The sequence below is a fragment of the Hemicordylus capensis genome, chromosome 3, assembly GCF_027244095.1.
Source record: "Hemicordylus capensis ecotype Gifberg chromosome 3, rHemCap1.1.pri, whole genome shotgun sequence".
NCBI lineage: Eukaryota > Metazoa > Chordata > Lepidosauria > Squamata > Cordylidae > Hemicordylus > Hemicordylus capensis.
This window is the reverse complement of record NC_069659.1, coordinates 209728664-209749992: the sequence shown is the minus strand read 5'-3', so window position 1 is coordinate 209749992 and position 21329 is coordinate 209728664. Positions and strand designations below refer to the sequence as shown.

Sequence of the window (21329 nt, the reverse complement as noted above, 5' to 3'; positions counted from 1 at the left end):
TTTCTTGAGATAGACAACCTCAAAACAGTGGTCCATCTGCTGGTAACCTCCAGTCTGGATTACTGCAATGCACTCTATGTGGGGCTGCCCATGTACGTAGTCCGGAAACTACAGTTGGTTCAGAATGCGGCAGCCAGGCTGGTCTCTGGGGCATCTCAGAGAGACCATATTACTCATTGAAGGAGTTACACTGGCTGCCAATATGTTTCCGGGCAAAATAAAAGGTGCTGGTCATAACCTATAAAGCCCTAAACAGCTTGGTCCCTGGGTATTTAAAAGCATGTCTTCTTTGTCATGAACCCCACCACCCATTGAGATCATCAGGAGAGGTCCATCTGCATTTGCCACCAGCTTGTCTGGTGGCTACTCAGGGACGGGCTTTCTCCGTTGCTGCCCCGAGGCTTTGGAATGCGCTCCCTAGTGAAATAAGAGCCTCCCCATCTCTGACAATTTTTAAAAAGTCTTTAAAGGCACATCTGTTCACCCAGGCTTTTAACTGGTATTGTTTTTGATTGCTTTAATGTTGTTTTTAGAATATTGTTTAAAAATTTTAAATTGTTGTTTTAAATTGCTTGTTTTTATTTTTAACTAATGGTTTACGTTTTTTTTTTTTAATCATCTTGTGAACCACCCAGAGACGTGAGTTTGGGGCGGTATAAAAATATGTTAAATAAATAAATAAAATAAGCTCTATGTCTGGCCTTGAGAGTCATTTGTGCTTCTGCTCTGGTCTGTTTTGCAGTCTGCAACCTGCATTCTGCATTGCCAGGTGTATTCACTCAGTCAAAATATGGCTGAAGACGTTGCTGTAGTTGAGCGTCTATGGCTATGCTTGCCAGCTGCTAAGGGTGCTGCTGTGTGTTCAGCAAAATGTGTTGTTCTTTTCTGTGTTGAGAGGAACTGTGTGCTTCTGTTCTGCCATGTTGTTTTTTGTTTTTGGCTAGGCAGGATTGTGAATTGTGTGTGTTATGCTTGTTTCACCCATAGGGAACAATGGGGAACTCGAATCACCCTATTGTTCCCCATGGGTAGGTCCCAGGGACACCAAAGTGGGTTGGGTGTTAGGGCATGACCCTACCTACCTACCACCTAACCCACAAAGCAATCAGGCTATAAGGCAATTTTTAATAAATGTTAGAATTATTATCTGGGTTAGTAGGTCAATGACAGGTGCCAGGGACACCCAAGTTTAGGTGTAGGTACATATAGTCTACATACCTCCAGAGATGCAACCACATTAATACAAGGAAACACAGTGTTTGGATAGACAAAAGACGTAGGTTTTGTATGTATACAAGAAGTGTGTGCCGAAGGATAGCTGATCAAACAAAAGATGTGACGATTGATCAAAAGTATCAGGTCACCTATAATGTTGCTAAGTTTTGCTTTTTAACTTCTAGACTGCAGTGGTCTTTGACAGCAAATGGACTAGTTCTGTTTTTGATGTATTATCTTTTATTATTAACTGTGACCCTTTTTGCTGGCCTGTGGCTGTAATAAAGAAGAGGAATAATGCACACATTTTGAACAATGCATGTAAGTGAATCGTTTTGAATGCCTAACTAGGGACATGATAGCTCCTCTTGTAACTTATTTGCTCATGTTTTTGCTGTGGTCTGAGTTCACTTTGAACCTAGAGATCCAGGGCCTGGTGTGCTGGCAGGCCACCCCATCCCAATGTTCGCTATTGTATTGCTGCTGCAAGTGGCAAACTGTTTTCTCTCTCACACATGTGCTGTTCCCACCAGCAAAAAGGAATTGAGTGGCACTGAAGTATCCATGCAGTTTAGCTTGTTTCTTGGGAGTGAAATTGGGATCAGGACTTGAGCTCACATACTCTCTGTACTAGTCTCCTCCAACACCGAAGGATAATTTCTTTGGGTCTGGTTTAAACTTGTAACATGGGTCCCTCTTTTCTCCTGTTTGTTTTGAAAAAATTGAGGATGTATTGGTGTCCTTTAGCTTCTTTTAGCCGCCCCACCCACCTCTTTTTTTAAGCTGCTTATGTAGCTGTCTGTCTGATTTTTAATTATAGCCAGTAGCTATAGTTATGGCAGTATGTAGATTAATTGTACATTAGTGACAACTACAATAGATACTGCTCTCTGTCTTTGTATCAGTTTTTCTATGCACTCCAGAGCCCAGAGCCCTAACTCACCTGTCCACATGTGCTCTGCGGCTTTTAAATGCTGTCAGCTCCCATAAGCCCTTAGATCTTCATGTCTCTCATTATGATGGTGTTTGCCCCTTTCTTCTGCTGCCAGATGCCTGACACACCCTTGGCTCCTCTTGTCTGTGCAAAAGAAATGCCAGCAGGAAGTCTGGGTGGGATTTGCAGTTATTGAGAGAGTATGACATGTCACATAAGTAGGCACACTTCTGTCTATAGATTTTACAGAATTTCCTGTACAATCACCCACACACTCTCAGTGTTCTAACGGCTTGTGCTGTTCATTCGTTCGTTCATTGATTTATCATATTTTTATACCACCTGATATGTATATCTCTAGGTGGTGTACAATATTTAAAACATTTAAAAGTCACAAATTAAAATACATGACAATAAAAACAATAGAATAATATTAAAACAAGTTTTTTAAAATTATTAAAATTAATTCTAATTAAAAGCCTGAGAAAACGGATGGTCTTGAGGTTCTTCCTGAAAACAAACAGAGAAAGAGATGCTCTTATTTCAGCAGGAAGCTTATTCAAAAGCCCCGGGGCAGCCACAGAAAAAGCCTGGTCCTGGGTCGCCACCAAACGAGCCTTTGGCAACTGTAACTGGACCTCTCCAGAAGATCGTAACAGGTGGCAGGGATTATGACAAAAGAGACGCCCTCTCAAATAGCCTGGACCCAAGCCATTAAGGGCTTTTTAGGCAATAACCAGCACTTTGTATTTCACCCGGAAACATATTGACAGCCAGTGCAGTTCTTTTAGAACCGGTGTTATGTGGTCCCTTTGTGTTGTCCCAGAGACCGATCTGGCTGCCGCATTCTGTACCAATTGTAGTTTCCAGACTACGTACAAAGGCAGCCCCACATAGAGCACATTACAGTAGTCAAGCCTGGAGGTTACCAGCATATGTACCACTGTTTTAAGGTCATTCACCTCTAGAAATGGACGTAGCTGACGTATCAGCCGAAGCTAATAAAAAGAGCTCCTTGCCACTGCCTCCACCTGAGAAACCAGGGAGAACTTTGGGTTCAGGAGCACTCCCAAGCTACGTACCTGATCTTTCAGGCGGAGTGTAACGCCATCCAGAACAGGCAGATTTAAACCATCTCTCGGGGCCTGACCCCCCACAGTCAGTACCTCCATCTTATTAGGATTCAACCTCAGTTTGTTATCCCTCATCCAGCCCATTACTGCCTCCAGGCAGGCATTTAGGGAAGATATGCCATTTCTTGATGAGGTTGGCATGGAAAAGTAAATCTGGGTGTCATCAGCATATTGATTACACCCAGCACCAAACCTCCTGATGATCTCTCCCAGCGGTTTCATATACATGTTAAAAAGCATTGGAGACAGTATGGAGCCTTGTGGGACTCCACACTTCAGTTCTCACTTAGCGGAACAACAGTCTCCAAGGGATACCATCTGGAATCTGCGAGAGAGGTAGAAGCAGAACCACTGTAAGACAGTGTCACCCAATTCCACCTCCCCCAGGCGGTCCAGAAGGATACCATGGTCGATGGCATTTAAAGCCGCAAAGAGATCCAAAAGGACCAGCAGAGTCACACTCCCTCTGTCGAAAGCCAGTTGGAGATAATCCATCAGGCCGACCAAGGCAGTCTTGACCCTATAGCCCACACGAAAGCCAGTTTGAAATGAGTTTAGATAATCTGCATCATCCAAAACTGCTTGGAGCTGAGAGGCCACCAACCACTCAATCACCTTGCCCAACCACATGGAAGATTAGAAACAGGTCTGTTATTAGCTAACTCTGAGGGATCCAGCGTAGCTTTCTTCAAGAGTGGTCTAATAATAGCCTCCTTAAGATGAGGCATCCTGCCCTCCCTCAGAGAAGCATTAATAATATTAACCAGACCCTCTCTGACAATATGATTATCTGACGCAATAAGCCAAGTTGGGCAATGGTCAAGAGAACAGGTTGTAGGGTGCACACTCTGAAGCAGTTTGTTCACTTCCTCAGGAGTCACAAACTGAAAGTGATTCAATCTAATCCCATAAGAGGAATTGCTGAACACCTCAACAGTAGACGCTGCAATAACTGTGGAAGCCAGCTTGGCTTGAATCTGAGACATTTTATCCACAAAAAAGTTGTTAAAGACGTCACAGTGAGTGACTTTTGGTTCCAAGTTTAGATTTAAGGGGGAGGGGTACATACTGAGTTGTCACAACCTTAGACAACTCAGCTGGATGTGAATTTGAGGAAGCAATGCGGGCAGAAAAGAACAGCTTCTTTGCTGCCCGTACTGCCAGAGCATAGGTCTTCAAATGTGCTCTGTGTTGTGCCCAATCAGACTCGCACCAAGTCTTCCTCCACTTGCACTCTAATCATCTACCTCGCCACTTCAGCTCCCATAATTCATCCAAATACCACTTGTTTTAAAGCAAGTCGGAGAGGACACTTTAAAGCAATGCTTGTTTTAAAGCAAGTTGGAGAGGACGCTTAGGAGCTATTGTGTCTACTGCTTTAGTAAGTTCATTATTCCATCTTTGTACCAGAGCATCAACAGAATTGTTAGCAGAGCCAACCCTAAACCCCTCTAAGGCTTCTTAGAATCCTATTGGATCCAATAACTTCCTTGGGCGAACCAATCTAATAGGTACTTCACCCCTGCAGAGGTGGGTCATGGCTGTAAGTTCTTCCATAACCAGATGCTGATCCATCCATGACACAGGGGAGATGACAGGAGTCCCCACACATGGAACACCTCCCTGATCGGAGCAAAAGACCAAATCGAGTGTGTGACCAGCATCATGTGTCAGATCAGAGACCAATTTGGATAGGCCCACAGTCGTCATGGTCGCTATGAACTCTTGAGTGTCATGCCCCCACTTGAGGACATTGGAGAGGAGTGGGAGGCAGGTGACTTACTAGAAAGTGGAGAGGCGCCTGAGGAGCAGCAGGCTGGTGATGTGAATGGGGAGGTAATTGAGACAGGAGTGGCGAGTGTTTGGCACAGGAGGGGCCAGTAGGGCTGGTTGATCTTTGGAGAGAAGGGTTAGGATCTGAGCCAGAGTTTGAACAGCCACTATCTCGAGAACGCAGATGGGGAAAACGTCAGCAGCAGGTGAGGGAATTACAGTGGTATAGTCAGCTGGCGAGAAGACAGAAGACGGATTGAATCTATTGCAGCTGGCGGGAGTGAAGTGTTGATGATCGGGCAGCCTCTGCCTTGAACAAATTGCTGGAAACAACATGTCAAATCTGCTTGGATCTTTTGTCGGAGAGATTGTGACTTTGGAATTTGGGCTTCTCATCCTGTATTCTTGGTGAGACTGTTAAACCTTGCTATTTAGCACTAAAACTTGAGCTACTGGCTATTGTGTCATATATTTCTGGCCAGCATCTTCTGTCGAGTGAGCTCGTGACATTAAGCTGCCCCCAACAACCCGGTCCCAAAATGAACATTAAAGTCCCCCACCAACAACAACCTGGGCGACTCCAAAGCCAACTCAGCAACCAGGTCTGTCAGCTTAATTAGGGACTCCACTGGACAGCGGGGTGATCAGTACACCAGCAGAAGTCCCAATCTATCCCTAGGCTTAGGAACACACAGATGGTATTCTTATAGACCACAGCCACCCCACCTCCCCGACCACATCCTCTCACCTGCTCTACCATGGAGTAACCCTCTGGAAGAGGAATCTGAAGTAGTCCATGACTTGAGTATGGATGAAGGAGCTGACCTGGTATGTATTACGGAGACCTGGTCGGGAGAGGCTAGTGGTCCAGTTTGGTCCCAGCTTCTTCCAGATGGCTTTTGAATGGCTTGAGTGGTGGAAGGGACAAAGGATATGTATGCAGCACTCTACTTCCACACTCATACAACCTCTATGAATCTGCTTGTGTGTGTCCTATTCTTTCTTATAATGGGGCTTGCAATTGTAGGACAGCCCTCCTTTGGGAAGCATAGGGCACCTGGAGGAGGGGGTGGAAGTTCATCCCTTATGTAATCCTTCCCCACATGTTTGCACTTGGTTGTTGACTATGAATCTGTCAGCTGTATTACTGAAGTCACTGGAAAATCTTGTATTAGGTAACTCCCAACACACTGCATATGAAAGAACAAGAACATTCAAAATATTAGCTGAGGTAATCAAGTGCACCTGTGACTGCTCAGAAGGAAACAGCCTCATAACTCAGTTATGCAAAACAAGGCTAATCAGTCACTCTACCCAACAATGTCTGTGGAGAAAGTCTGCTGCTGAATTTGTATTAACTGTACCAAGTGTTGTTTTTCTTCCTATGTTTCCTTCCAGTTTGTTATCAATATAGAAGCAATTTACTCCTACAAGAATTTGTGTCCAAATCAGTCCTTAGGCTCTGTTTTCACAAGACCCATGTCAACATGGAGCAAATTGTTTAGAATAATTATAGTATGAAAATTATCTGTGACGTGGGAAAACCCTCATCTCCCATGTACCTTTTACACTTCTATGGATTATATTTGCATTTTAGACTCTTTGGGTGTTGTCATTCTTTAAAAATGCAGGATGCAACCAGCAACTTAGGAAAACCCAGGACTAACTTCTGTGACAGCATTGTCACATTTGGCTGTACTACCAACCTGTGGGACATGAATGATCTTTGAAATATTTGCCAGATATTCAGAGAGATGGTTGGTGAGGTCCTAATGCAAGCATAGAAATTTGAGGAAATGCAAAGCAGGGTGGATTCTTCCCCTGCCCAGGGGCTGGCTGAATTTCTATATTTCAAGCAATGGTTACAATCATAGAGACATAAAAGATGACAACCTATTAAGAATTGGGTCCATATCTGTTCTCCTTTTTGTCAGCCATGATGTTAAATACTACAATCCACTAGTAAGTCTCCCTCTGTATGCCCCATGGAAAAAGAACAGGAGGTGTAACACAGCACAATAGCATTCCATTTTCATTAGTGGGAGCGAAAGTGCCATTTGGGTTTTCCTCTTCAGATAGCAATCTGTTTTGGGCAGCCTCTGTCCTGCTGTACAAAACAAGCTCTCCCTACAGGGCATCTTGCTCAAACTGGGTAGCAGCAACAGGCGAATAGCGACAATTTGAAACTTGTCCAAACTCACATGAAAAATTGATTAAAAATAGGCCTCAGTTATACATTTATGGAAGAGCCAATCCTTGAGATTTTGTGCCAACTATTTACTAAAAGGTAGCTCTGCTTGCATTTCACCCTTCCAATCTATATTTAACATAAATGTGATAACAGAAACTAATACACTGTATTTTGACATGTCTCCTTGTTTAATATTAGCTGTCACACACACCGAATCAGATGTTATAATGCTGGAAGAGGAGAGAGCAGTCTGTATTTCAGGTACACATTACTAATAGCATTGCATATTCTGATTATCCGGATACACAATGTCTTAACCAGTTCTTCTGGTACTAATTGCTGTGTGTAGATTAGTACTTGTAGTTCTGGAAGAACTGCTGAGTTAATGAGGAAACTGCTATATTCTGAGCCCCAGGTATTCATAGGTAACACATTATTCTAATTTGAAATAAAGAAACGCAGCAACAGAAAGAAACTCTCTTTACATAGACTCACATTTTGTACATAACCTTCAAGCCACCTAATGGCGCAGTGGGAAATGACTTGATTATCAAGCCAGAGGTTGCTGGTTTGAATCCACACTGGTATAACATCTATATCAGGAAGCAGCGATATAGGAAGATGCTGAAAGGCATCATCTCACACTGCACGGGAGATGGCAATGGTAAACCCCTCCTGTATTTTACAAAAAACAACCACAGGGCTCTGTGGTTGCCAGGAGTTGACACTGACTCGATAGCACATTTTACCTTTACATAACCTTCCATCACACATCAAAGTTACTAATGATAGTAACTTAAGATAAGATAGAAACAAAGAGCACCAATATACAGGGGTGTAACTATAATAGGGCAAGGGGAGACTGTTGTCTCAGGGCCCTCTGCCTCGGGGGGGGGGGGGGGGCAGAGACATGTCTCCCCCACCCAACACCCGCCCGAGCTTTCTTGAATATTTTTTTAAAAAATTAGAGGAAGGCAGTAATGGGGGCATTTAAAAATTTTGTCTCTGGGCCCACGCCAACATTGTTATGCCCCTGCCAATATAGCATCACCACCATCCTGGTTACATTTGGAGTTGCTTATCCCTTTATACCAGTTTACCACACCATGACATTAGTGCTTTAAACTTTTTCCAAGTACAAGAATTACTAAAGCACAATCAACTGAAATAATTATCACCTTGGCAGCTTTGGTCCTTACCTAACAACTTCACCTTTATTTACAACTGCAAGGTATAGCTATGGGTACTTGTATGGCTCCTGCATATTTTTATTTTATTTATTTGTTTGTTTGTTTGTTTGTTTATCAAATTTGTACACCGCCCCAAACTTTCGTCTCTGAGCGGCTTACAATAACATAAAACCAGTTAAAAATATATACAAAAACTTAAAACTTTGGTGTTACTCATGACAAACTGGAAGAAACCATCCTAAAAAACTCTGTATGCAAACCTTTAGTATGGTGGTTACACTGAGGACATCTTCATGATTTGGGCAGAGGGAAAATAAAGCCTTGAAAAATTCACTAACAACATCAATAACATTCAGCACTCCGTAACCTTTGCAAGTAACACCATAACTAAAAATTCCTTTCTCAATGTTCTCCTCATCATCAGTCAAGAGAAGATCACAAAATTCACTAACAACATAAATAACATTCAGCACTCCGTAACCTTTGCAAGTAACACCATAACTAAAAATTCCTTTCTCAATGTTCTCCTCATCATCAGGCAAGAGAAGATCACAACTGACCTATAGTGCAAACCCATAGACACTATTTAAACTACAAATACTGTCATCCAAGACATTAAAAACATCATTATCTATAGTCTAGCTCTAAGAATTAAGCATATCTGCAACAATGACATGAGAGGAGAGCTGGTCTTGTGGTAGCAAGCAGGTCTGCCCTGCTTTGTATTTGAATGGGAGATGAAACATGGGCACTGTAAAACATTCCCCTTAGGGGATGGGGCCACTCTGGGAAGAGCATGTGCATGCAGAAGGTTCCAGGTTCCCTCCCTGGCATCCCCAAATAGGCCTGAGAGAGACTCCTGCCTGTAACCTTGGAGAAGCTACTGCCAGTCTGTGTAGACAATTCTGAGCTAGATGGACCAATGGTCTGACTAGGTATATGGCAGCTTCCTATGATCCTATGATATCCTTTCTCACACAAGAATCAAAGAATCAAACAGTTTCTACAGTGTGGGTGTACTATTCATATTATTAACCAAAGCATCAACTGGGCATCTATTCTGTCAAGAGAAACATTCATTAATAAGATTAAATCCAATACTCTCAGTGAGGAACATATTGCATTTGTGGTCAACTTACATCCTGCTTACCTCATTATCACCAAGCAATCAAGGACAGCTACTCCATTACTGCAAATTCTAAATAACTTTAAGAAGTCAACAGTAATCCACCTTTGATAGCCCTTCACCCAACCACCTAACCTGCAAAAGCTATTGGTAAGAGCATATCTTCAACTACCTGGTTGTGAAAAATGTTTTGATGAAACGTTTAAACTCTAAAGGGGCCATTTAGAGTGTTTTGAGTTTGAAACAAAACAACCTCATTTCGATCAAAGCGTTTCAACATTTCAAGCACCATTTTGGAGGCCTGTTTTTCCCTTGCTGATTGGTTTTCTTGCATTGGCTTCCAATTGGCTTGTGATCTCCTTGGCTGGCTTGTTATAATACAAATCAAGTGTTGTCATGGATCAAAGGCAGAACTTGGGTGCCTTCTTTCCCTGAGTTGTGGTTTGTTTTATGAGATAGTATTGTGGCAAGAAATAGACAGTGGCAGAGGGGTGTGTCTGTGTGTGTGTGTGAGAGAGAGTGTGGGGAGGGAGGGATATTTATTTATTTTATTGGTGATTTCTGTGATGAGCTCCATGTCTGGCTTTGAGACTAACTTGTGCTTCACTCACTGCTCTGGTCTGCTCTGCAATTTGCATTGCAAGATGTACTCAGTCAAAATGTGGCTGAAGTTGCTCTAGTTGAGCTTATGGCTATGCTTGCTGCTAAGTAAAGGTGCTGCTCTGGCAGCTGTTGCAATGCTAGGAATTAATGCAAGGAGTCCTAATTGTGTGTGAGAGCAACTTGTGCCAACGATGTTACTGTAGCACAGGGACTATGGCTGGCAGTAAATTCTGGGTCAGTAATTCTTTTTTGGCCATTTCTGGACTGTGTTTGAAATGTGTTGCAATCACCTGCTTGCCCATTTCTTTTGTGGGTTGGATGGTAAGTAGCATCCATCATGCCCTACCACACAACCCACTTTAGTGTTCCTAGGAGCTACTGATGGAGAACGATGGGGTGTGTTGTGTTTCCCCATTGTTCCCTATGGCTGAAACACTCAAACCATTTTGAGTTTTTTCATTGAAACAACTGGCTCGACCATTGTTTTGATGGAACGTTTTGGCCATTTTGCATTTTGTTTCAAGATTGAAATGAAATGCAAGATCTGTTTTGTGTACATCCCTACTACCTATTGCCATTCCATGTTCACATCATTGCAAATCCAGCTGAGGTATCACCTGCGTTTATTTAGGCAAGTCCACCACATTCAGAAGTATAGTTACCAATAAAATTTACCACATCAAATGAAACATCACCTGCACTTCTAGTAATGTGATTTACCTCATAGAATGCAAACATCCTGGATGTCGGATATACATATTAGGTGGTATAATGTCTGTGTCTATTGTAAGATTTTGAATCACCCTGATGTGCTGTATGAAGCATTACAAAAAGAGAATTTGGCAAATGAGCAAGACCTGGACGTGGATGACCTTGGCACAGCTGGTACCAACTCAAGCTGCCAGTCACAGGGAATGAAAGCAAAAACTGAGAGCAATGCTTTGGTACCGCCAATTGGAGAGGCTACCAACACCAAATACCTTCAGGGCATTGGCTTCAATCCCTTTCAGGAGAGAGCCAATCAGGTTGTTACTTATGAGTGGGTAAGTACTGAAGTCACAGTTCCAGATGTGCTGGGTTCCTTCCCTGCGTCCCCCAAGCATAAAAGAAGACTTATCAAGCCTAAGTTGGAGCAGTTGTAAAATACTTTAAATTCTAAAATATCTGTGCATTATTATATCTGTTAACTCACTATGGAGGATCAGATCCATGTCATATATTTAAGAAAACGTCTTCTTCCTCATGATCCCTGTCGCCCATTGAGATCATCTGGAGGGGTCCATCTGCAGTTGCCACCTGTTCGTCCGGTGGCCATGCAGGGATGGGCCTTCTCTGTTGCTGCTCTGAGACTCTGGAATGCACTCCTTGTTAAGATAAGAGCCTCTCCATCTCTGATTATTTTTTAAAGTTCTTAAAGACTTATCTGTTCTCCCAAGCTTTTTAATTTAACTGTGTTTGGTTGATTTAAGGGTGTGTGTGTCTGTGTCTGTGTGTGAGAGATAACTTGTTTTATGTAGTTGTAAACTGCCCAGAGACGTAAGTTTGGGGCAGCATACAAACTTGATTGATTGATATAAAAATATAATAAATAAATAGATAGATAGATAGATATGTTGGAAAAATATCCACAGATCTAAGCACTCATTTAAGTAACCACAAATCTGCTATCATCACCAAATATGGGGAGCAACTAGCTGCAAAAACACTTCACCAAAAACACTTCAACCAGCATACTGATTTGGCAATATTCCTTGTGAATCAATGCTTTAGAGCAGAAATGCTGGGCACTAGGAGGAATTTCTAGATGTACAAGTATAGGATGAAGACTCTTAACACCTTTTGGTTTCAGTTTGGAGGACGATGCATGCACCTTAACTCAATGACCTATGTCAATCATTTTCACCTATCTACTTGCCACAGAACTCTTAACGCTACAACGTTCTTAACGGACACCAAGTTGTCACACTGTTACTTTTAAAACCAGCAGTTGCTGATGAAGGCGAATACTGAAACATTCAACCTATGTATCCCTCTACTTAACTCTGATGTCAGTCTCCTATATATCTATCTCCTATATATCTATACACACATTTATGCATTTTAACATTCATGTTTTATTGTATGGTGTTTTCTTAAACACAAACAAGTGAAAGGCTTTAAGAAAACATCAGAACTGAAATAAGGGAGGAACTTGGGGAAAGTGTGGGGAGAGGTTCATGGGATAGGTCAAAGAAGGTGGGGAAGGGAGGAGGAAGGATAAATTCATGTTGAATTTGGTGTGCTTAAATGCAGTCCAGTTTTTAAGGTTAACATTTGTTTAATTTTTTAGGTATCATCAAGTGTCTCAAGAGGTATATTTTCACATAACTGTTTCTTCATACATCATTTAGACCAGATAGTAAGTATCTGACTTCATCTTGCAGTAATTTATGACTTTTTCTCTGAATGTTAGGGTAGGCATGCTTTCAATCTGACAATCAAGTTTAGAAGCAGATATATGTTGCAAAGATATATTTTAGTTACCAACAAGGCACGCTTGAAAAGGGCAAAACCACAAGAATTTACATTCCACAGTTGAAATACAAATCCCTACATAGTGTGTCTTTGTATCAGAGGTAATGAGGTTTCCAAACTCATACTTAAATTCCTGCATACCTCTATCCATATTGATTACATCACTGAACAGTACCAGATTACTTTATGTGAATTAACATGCCCACTGTTGCTCACACGCTATTCTGCTGCAGCACCTTGACTGTTCCTACTGAGAGAGTACTACTTCTGTTAAACTTAGTCCCAGCACCAGTGATCAGACTGTTCTGTGTCACTTCTCAGCAGACATTGTAGAAATTCTCCCAAATCATATTAGAATTAGAATTGACAAAATGTTAACTCTTAATTTAAGTTACACGGTTTGCATCAATAGTTAGCAACACTTAATTTAAGTTTTGAAACTAGTTCATTAGTAAATAAGCAACATTGACTTTCTTCCCCACAGTCTGAAAAGCTGGCGTTATAGGGGTGGGGGGCAATATTTAATAAATAATTATTTCTTATTTACATTTTCATATCATCCTTTGCCAGGGTGGTGAATGAACTTTAAAACAATAATAAAACAACAAATCAAAATAATAAACACAGCTGTAAAAAATATGTAAAAGGTCTGAAAATAGTCACACAATAGGCCCTAATTCTCAAATTATGACAATATATGTCCAGTTAATTAGGTCCTGCCTCCAGTCATAGTTGATAACATTCTCTTTACGGACCTCTTGCAACATCAGTTTCTTAGGTACAGATACATTACCAAAGACATGTGTGAATTGCAAGTAAGAATGAGAGCCAGTATTGCAGTGGCCAAGAGACAGAGATGTGAACTAGAAGATCCAGCCTGGTTCAGATATTTTCTGTGCCGTTGTAGCAGATTAAAGCCTTTGTCTCCAAGCAAGCTCACGTGAGGGAGAGAAATGCTGAATCATCCCTGCTGAGCTGCATGACTTGCCTTCTCCTAAAACTTTTATGTATTTTTGGTAGGTTCAAAAGTGGCTGCCTCCACCACCCCTCTCTATTACAGAGCTTGAACCTCCCTGGACTTGGGGTGGAATTCCCATGGAAAACTCTTTCTTTTCCTATTGGAAAAGTACAAAAATCTTCCACATGTATGCCTGCACGTGGTGGAAAAAACCTGATAGCTACGGACTGCCTGAGGTGTGTTTCCACCAGAGTATAACGCCCTTTCAGGCCCACCTTTCTCCTGAGTTAAAAACCCACTCAGAGAGGCTTGAAAAAGAAATGGACAAAAAGAAAAACAGTTTTATTCAAATGCTACAGACTGCTTCTGTCTGATGCTTTCTCAGCTTTTAGTTACAGGAAAAATACTCAGTAGGTTACAAGAATACTTCAAAAAGTACTCCAATTGATGTTGGAGGGGCACACTTTAAAAATCATGGTTACCTGGTTGCAAAGAACAGGTATGTACGAAAATGCAAAAGCACACTTAAAAGCTTACAATACAGGTAAGCAATCATAGAACAGTATCAGGAATATACAAAGCACACACACAAAGAAACCAAAAGTCTGCAAATGTCTTTGCAAGTCTTTGCAAACCGAAATGCAAAGTCTGACTAAGCAAACTTTCCCCTAGACTAATTTCCCAAAGCCAAAGCCCTGGCTTCCTTTTCTTGAACTCACCAAACTCTGGTTGAGGATTCAAGCTTCCTGCCCTCCTGGGTTCCCTGGACCTGCAGAGGCATTTTCCTGCAGCCAGTCTTCATAGCCAGTGTCCTCTTCTACACACCCAGCCAGCTTCAATTCTAACAAAGAAACCCTCTTCTTCCTTTTTAAATTTTAAAAATGGCTCTCTGGGTCCCACCCACCTGGTGTGCTGTTTGGCTGAGCCCTGGAGTTCACCAGCCTGTCAGGCAGGACAAGGTTCACTTCCAGTTAACTCTTTAGGGGAGGGATGGCTGATCATTACAGCCGTAAACTTGCTAGATAGCCCTAGGCAACCCACTTAGCCTCAACACCATGTCTTCCATATAAGGTTAATAATGCTGATCTACTATACATGGCTGGAATGATTACTTAGAATACATGTGAAGGGAGTTGAACCCTAAAGCACCACATAAATGCTAGGCATGATGAATGATGATTGATGTGTTTATTTTATTAGCCAAGTGCACATTCAGCTGATTCACAACCTGTACAGAAAAGCACATGTAACTCTGTTAGATTATGGTTACTCTGGTTTTTCTTCCTCACCCACCAAGAGTGAAACACATGTGGTTGTAATTGTTCCTAAGTAGTATTTGCATACAGGTAGTAAGACAGGCCTATACAACTTGTTATTCACCATGATGAACGTGGCTCACTGGACATTATTTATTATTTATTTATTGTTACATTTCTGTACTGCCTAAACGTTTGGACTCTAGACATTAATTACAGTAAAATTAAAAATTTAAAACCATTAAAATTAACAACATTAAAACAGAATTAAAATTAAACAATTGAATACAACCAAATGCCTGGATAAACAGATGTGTCTTCAGAGCTTTCCTGAAGGTAGATAAAGTCAACCCCTGAATCTCGGTAGGGAGCACGTTCCATAGCCCAGCAGCAGCTGTCGAAAAGGTCCGATTCTGAGTAACTAGCTGAGCTGGTGGCATCTGTAGACAGACCTCTTCAGATGATTTTAGTAAGTGGTGCGTCTGTACAGAGGGAGGTACTTCCTAACTACTTTGAGCCTAAGCTGTTTAGGGTATATGGCAGTCTGCTTGGAGACTGACATCACTCTCTTATATAGGTTTGCAGTCCCAGGTAGGTAGTCAAAGAGAACATTATCATGCCTCTGGTAGGCCACCATACATGGCTGGTTCAGCTTGGTGGGTCATGTTGTACAGTGGGGGTAGGCAATTTATTGTGGCTGGGGATGATGGGAATTGTAGTTCAAGAACAGCTGGAGAGCCAAGGTTGCCTACTCCTGCTGTACAGGATGATCCTAAGATATGTGGGTGGGTGGGGGGAAATCACAGCCACAGCTCTAACACTAGAGTTAGACAAGGAGGGGGAACAGCAGGAAAGGAAGAATTAGCTATTCTGCCCAATAATCCAATAGCTGTCTTTGCAACAAATGGAATAAGGAGTTACTACAACTGTGTGTTATAGTTTATTCTAGCTTTCTTCTTCTCAAGATCCCCAAACTACAATAAATCATCTTATCAGTTGGTGGATTTGGCATAAGAGTCTCTTCTCTCTCTCATTCAAAGTGTTCAGAAGGGAAAGACTGGGATGCTAGGAATATGAATTCTCATTCTGATATTTATATACAGTAGGTGAATTCTTTAGTGAATCCTTCTGCAGCCTTCTTTGGTATTTGCTAATAAGTTATTAGGTATGTTTCTGACTGAACGTGATACTCTCAAGGTTCTAAGAAACCTGTAAATTCCAGATACTAAATTCTAGGACCTTTAAATGCTTTCTTTTACAATAAGTAGAAATATCAGGTCGACAAAACAGCTGCCCATTAGTCCATCCATAATTTTCCAAATTTATTTAGGGGGGAAAAATAACATGAGCAAAATGATAGTACTTTCAGTGTTACAAGGAAGTATATAAATGTATAGCAATAGTAAATCCAATTTTTTAAATACCAAAAAACCACATGAACAACTAATGTACAGGTTTCATTGGAATACATATTTATTAGATAAATATTAGGTTGTCACATCATCTAACTACATACGGTTTTGCAAGACTAAAAATCACAATTTTTTTCTGACCAGTTTTAAAGTATGAAATGATTGCATTGTACTGTACATACAATGTACAAACAAAGACAATGGCCATTTTTGCATGTTACTTCAGATTGTACTTTTTTTTTTAAATTCTCCTCTGATCACAATATCAAAAATTGTACAAAGTATGAATTTGGTTACAATCTTTTTTATTTAATCCCCTTATTTTCTTCATTATTTTTGTAGCACCCTAAAAATACACAGGTGATAAGACTAGTACACATAAGCTAATTATTACACGAAGGTAAAACAAAAATGCAACAGAAGTTTCCCCCACAAAGGATCCAGAGTATATTACAAGAATTGAAACAAATGTGGAGACTTCACAAACGCTAACAAACAGGATTCATTTTCCACATAAGATGGCTCTTCAAGCTTTATTTTTTTCCTGCAAAATAAAAACAATGCACATTCCAAGGAAAATGAATGCATTTCTGTTAACATGTCTCTATTTGCCATTTACATATGTACAGATGTCCCTGGAGTCTCCACTGCAGACATTAGTGTGGTTTCATCATCCTATAATAATAATTATAATAATAATTATATTATGCCTTGGCAGTAGAACTATAAATCTCTGTGGGTTCTTTTCCTGGTGTGTGTCAATAACGAAACAATTTTTTAAAAAAACACCTCCAAACCAAATGCCCCTGGAACAAGGAATAAAAAATACTTTGGGGATATAAATTTGCCATCCAACAAAATTACTCGTTATTTGGGAGGTTTTCTCCACATTTTAACATGATAGCAGTGAGCAGACTAAAAATTAACTTTTTTTGTTTTTTCTACTATCTTGAAACAGTCGCAGTAATTTAACATGCTAATGAGTGACCACTTGTGTGGGCATTCTGGGCTGACTTCATGCAAGATGCTCCTTTGATAAATATGCACTTTGATAAAACATAAAGCGAGTATGTGGCTGAATCTTGGCAGCTGCTTGTCACAAATCCAGCTCAGATAGCCCTTGTATTTAGTTATCTTTGTGTCCTCTTTCTATAGACCAGATCAGTATACATAAAATCTACAGCTGTCGAAAATGCACATTTAATTATCATACTAGAAAAAGACATCTTCATATGATGGAAAGCATGAAAACAAACATGTTCATTAGTCCCAAGAATTACCCTTTTATGCCTCTTCAAGGTACTTTTTAATATGATCATTTAGATTGCCATCAGCAAAACATTAGTTCTCAACACATCCGTTTTTCAATGGTTCTGTTTCCAGTTAAACAGAAAAAAAGTATTTCAAGTACCTAGTTTAGACAGTAGGGGAGCAATTTTATAAAATCAGTGATAAAAACAAATAGGCAAGAAGTTGAATATGGCTTAAAACAAGCAAGAATGATGGGGAAACAAAAAGTCAGCTGACTTCTAGCTGCTCATACAAATGATTTCAAAATTTGTCAGTGATGCAGCAAAATGCTGAAAGAAAGAAAGAAAGAAAGAAAGAAAGAAAGAAAGAAAGAAAGAAAGTTTGTAGTAAAAGGAAGCTCTAAGCTTTAGTATTATCACACTAGTGTCCAACCACAGTTGTGGCACCATATTATAACCCAGGTGTCTAATAGTAGAACTCTTGTGCAGTGTATATCTTGTATTGCTTTTTCCTTACCTATCTGTAGGACAGTGTCATTTTCAGAAGGATACAAAAATGAGAGCCTTAAAAATAGCTTGTCTGTCCACAGAGCAAAATGCCTGGGTGATGTATGTAAGATAGTTATGCTTAACAGCTCATAATAATTTATTTTCAGATCAGTTTAGGACACCAGTCAGATGTATAACTTATTTGAGAAAAGGACAGGGGCTAGTTTATAAAAAGGGGGAAAAATAGCTCCCTTAGTCCAAGAACACTTTTTTCTTAAGGAGGGAGAGGAAAAAAAAGACCCACACTGTATTTTTCAGGACTATGTATTTTAAAACACATGTATAACCAGATCATGAAAACGTTGAATATTATAATAAAAAGACGATACTAAAATATTCACAAAAGGTATTTACAATAGCAATTCTTAAAATAATTGATTTTGCATAATGAACAGCGCTTCTTTTGAGGGGGGAACTCAAAGGGGGTGGGGAGTAAATAAATGTAGGAACATCTCTACATAAAATGTTTTACAAATTCAACACTCCTACTGGAAAATAATAGAAGAACTAAAACTGCCATTTCCTGTAATATCTACAGCAAGGTGCTGTGGACTAGCATATATATATAACAAGATGCATATACAGCAGTGGTGGTAGATGCTAAAAACAAATGCGTAAAGAATTTACAAGCATGACTTTGGTGAAGACAGCAAATTCAGAATGGAATGCACATGTCATGCCATTCACAGAGGGCAAGGCGGGTGGAGTTTACACATCAAAACTGACAAGCAAGAGTTCCATCTGCACAAAGTTGAAAGCCTACCACTGAAATCAAATATGGGGATATTTGATTTGATTCGGTTGAGGAAGGAAGCAATCAAAGTTTCTTTATTCACAGAGAAAGGAATAGCTGTACACAGTGGGCAAAAGATGAAATGTTGGCCCGCCAGGGCAAAGTTGGCACACATGCACGTCTCAACACACAGATATTATACATAATTTATAAAGAGAGAATGACAAGAGCAGAGAAATGGGCCCAGAAGTGACTGGAAGCTCATGCAGGAGGGAGGCAACCACATGAGAAGCACAAATACCATGGAAGCATTGTGGCACAAGAGTGTGCTGTACTATTGTACCAAAATGACTTATTCTTCCCATGCCCATTGTCCTTGGAAAATGTTGTTGTTGTTGTTGCTTTTAAAGGAAAAACAAAAAAGGTCCTGGCAGCTAAAGAATACAACAAACTTGAAAAAGAAAATGAAAAGGTTGAGCCACACATTACAATCTGGAAAATACAGAGCAGCCTATGAGGAGGTGTACAAGGTGTCTTTCCCATTGCAAATGCCTATTCCAATTATTTCCAAGAATACTGGGGGCGATGCTTCCCTCCCCCATCTTGAAGTGAGCTCTTTCTTTGCACCTTTTCTGCTGAGGAACTGAGCAATGGTCTAACTGCACAGATTAGGAAAACGGAAAGCTCTTGGTGACAATCGACAGTTTATCTCTTTCCCCACTTTATATGGGAATATGGTTCTTCCCCCTCCCAACTTAATGGTTGGCCACTACAGCATCACAAAAAGCAGTCGTCTGAAACCAAATCTCATAAGAACAAATAATTTTTTTAAAAGGTGGGGGGAGGGGGAGAGACAGAAGAAAACAAGGTATCCAAGTCTCTCGGTAAGAGCAAAGGGGTTACCCTGCCCACATGATTAATTAAAAAATTGCTACAATTTAAAAAAAACACGTTTGCTGCAGCCTGGAGATTCACAGGACTCTTCCACCACAGAGAAACCATTGTCTAAACAACATATACCTCCCTTTGATGCATTTTGTATTTTTTTAATCCTACTTGTGACATCTTTATTGAATATTTTGTGCTTTTTGGTATGTGTTTTATGGTTTGAGTTTGTTTGGCTTGTCTGAATGCATTGCCAGATAATTTTTGTCCTTATTCCGTCTGACACAAAAGTACAGACTGGGGGAGGCAGGGAAGGAACACAGTAGAACAGACACTAGAGAATAAGGGGGGAAACCCATGGAAGAACACGTGTTGGAAGGACATTCTGAAACAGGTCATTTAAGAATAGTTCTGTTGCCTTTTTTCCCCTTGCTGATACTGGCTTCTACCAGGATACTTCTGGCTATGCATATCCCAAAAAACTCATTCTTGTAACTCTGCTGAATTAACGAGTGAGGTTTTCCATAGCTGCACAAACGGTCTGTGATGTGGAGTGGTAGTCTATAAAGTCACCACTATATTCTCCTCTTGCTTTTCCCTACCATTAGTAAAGCTTGACTCAAGCAGTTCTGAGATGAAGAAAGTAGGGAGTGTGCACCATTTGCTCAAGTTGTGAGTTTGTTGTCATGGAAAAGGGTGTTCTGGGATTCCTCACTGTGAAGCTACAGATGTGTCAAACAAGTGAAAGGTGTTGGAGACAAAACACAGAAGGCTTCAGTTGTTCTCAAAGAGAGAAAGAAGGTCATCATTGCTATTGCTTGGTAAGTCAGGAGGATCCAGGTATGAAAGTAGCTCATCTGGATTTGTGAGTTCTGGAAGCAGCTGTAAAAGAAGAAATTTGAAGATAGTAAAATTATCGTAATGAAGCAGTTGGCAGCTTTAAGGCCCCCCATTTCTTGGAGCTTGCAAAGTACATCTGAAAGTTCTCAAGATGAACAGAGAAAAACAGCCATCCCAATTACATGGAGGATCTCCATTCTGGTCCTGCACAGCTGCTGTCATGAAGAGCCTCCATGGGACTGAGCCAGTATATATGGCAAGTAAGAGTCTGACGAGTGTTATGGCTCCTGCACTGTGAGCAATCACTCAGAAAAAGTCTTCTGTGGAATATTAAAGCAGTAAGGATTAGAAGCCAACACAGATGAGCAGCCCTTCCCCCATAAAATAATCATTACACATACAAAAGTAGCATTGTTTTAAGCAATGCATTTTAAATGGTGTTTATTTTTATATTTTGTAAACTTCTTGTGCACCACCCAGAGCCTTTGGTCTAGAAATTAAATAAATAAATAAATAAATAAATAAATAAATAAATAAATAGCCTAGATCTTTCTCCCTGCTAGCTTTGTATGCAAAGGCAATCTTTTATTCAAAGGAACATTCCAACAATCCTACTGCTACAGTCTGAAATGGCCCTATTCAACCTCAGCACAGCGTCTCTCCAGTTGTACTGTGGCTTATCCCTTGCATGGCAGCTCTTGCCAGAGTTTGCGAGCAGAAGTGCTGTGGTGATTGGACAGTGGGGATTCCATATGCAGATAGGGAGG

The 21329-nt window shown here is 40.6% G+C and overlaps 1 protein-coding gene and 1 long non-coding RNA gene across 32 annotated transcripts in view; one reads left to right on the top strand and one right to left on the bottom strand.

Annotated features, from left to right (window-relative positions):
- Positions 1 to 21329, top strand: part of LOC128350664 (uncharacterized) — a 57419-nt gene that overhangs the window by 19047 nt on the left and 17043 nt on the right. For 2 of the 4 annotated variants that reach the window (XR_008319366.1, XR_008319364.1), the window contains exons 2-3: positions 7445 to 7507; positions 12495 to 12563. This is a non-coding gene — a long non-coding RNA (uncharacterized LOC128350664). Of the gene's footprint in view, positions 1 to 5135; positions 5464 to 7444; positions 7508 to 12494; positions 12564 to 21329 lie in introns of those variants that run through there. The other 2 variants (XR_008319367.1, XR_008319365.1) reach the window with 2 other exon arrangements.
- ZMIZ1 (zinc finger MIZ-type containing 1) overlaps positions 12494 to 21329 on the bottom strand; it is a 640668-nt gene continuing 631832 nt past the window's right edge. For 27 of the 28 annotated variants that reach the window (XM_053309119.1, XM_053309123.1, XM_053309124.1 and 24 more), the window contains one exon: positions 16343 to 20604. In XM_053309119.1, coding sequence (XP_053165094.1) covers positions 20497 to 20604 — 108 coding nt within the window. In that variant the 3' untranslated portion in view covers positions 16343 to 20496. Of the gene's footprint in view, positions 12564 to 16342; positions 20605 to 21329 lie in introns of those variants that run through there. The other variant, XM_053309136.1, reaches the window with a different exon arrangement.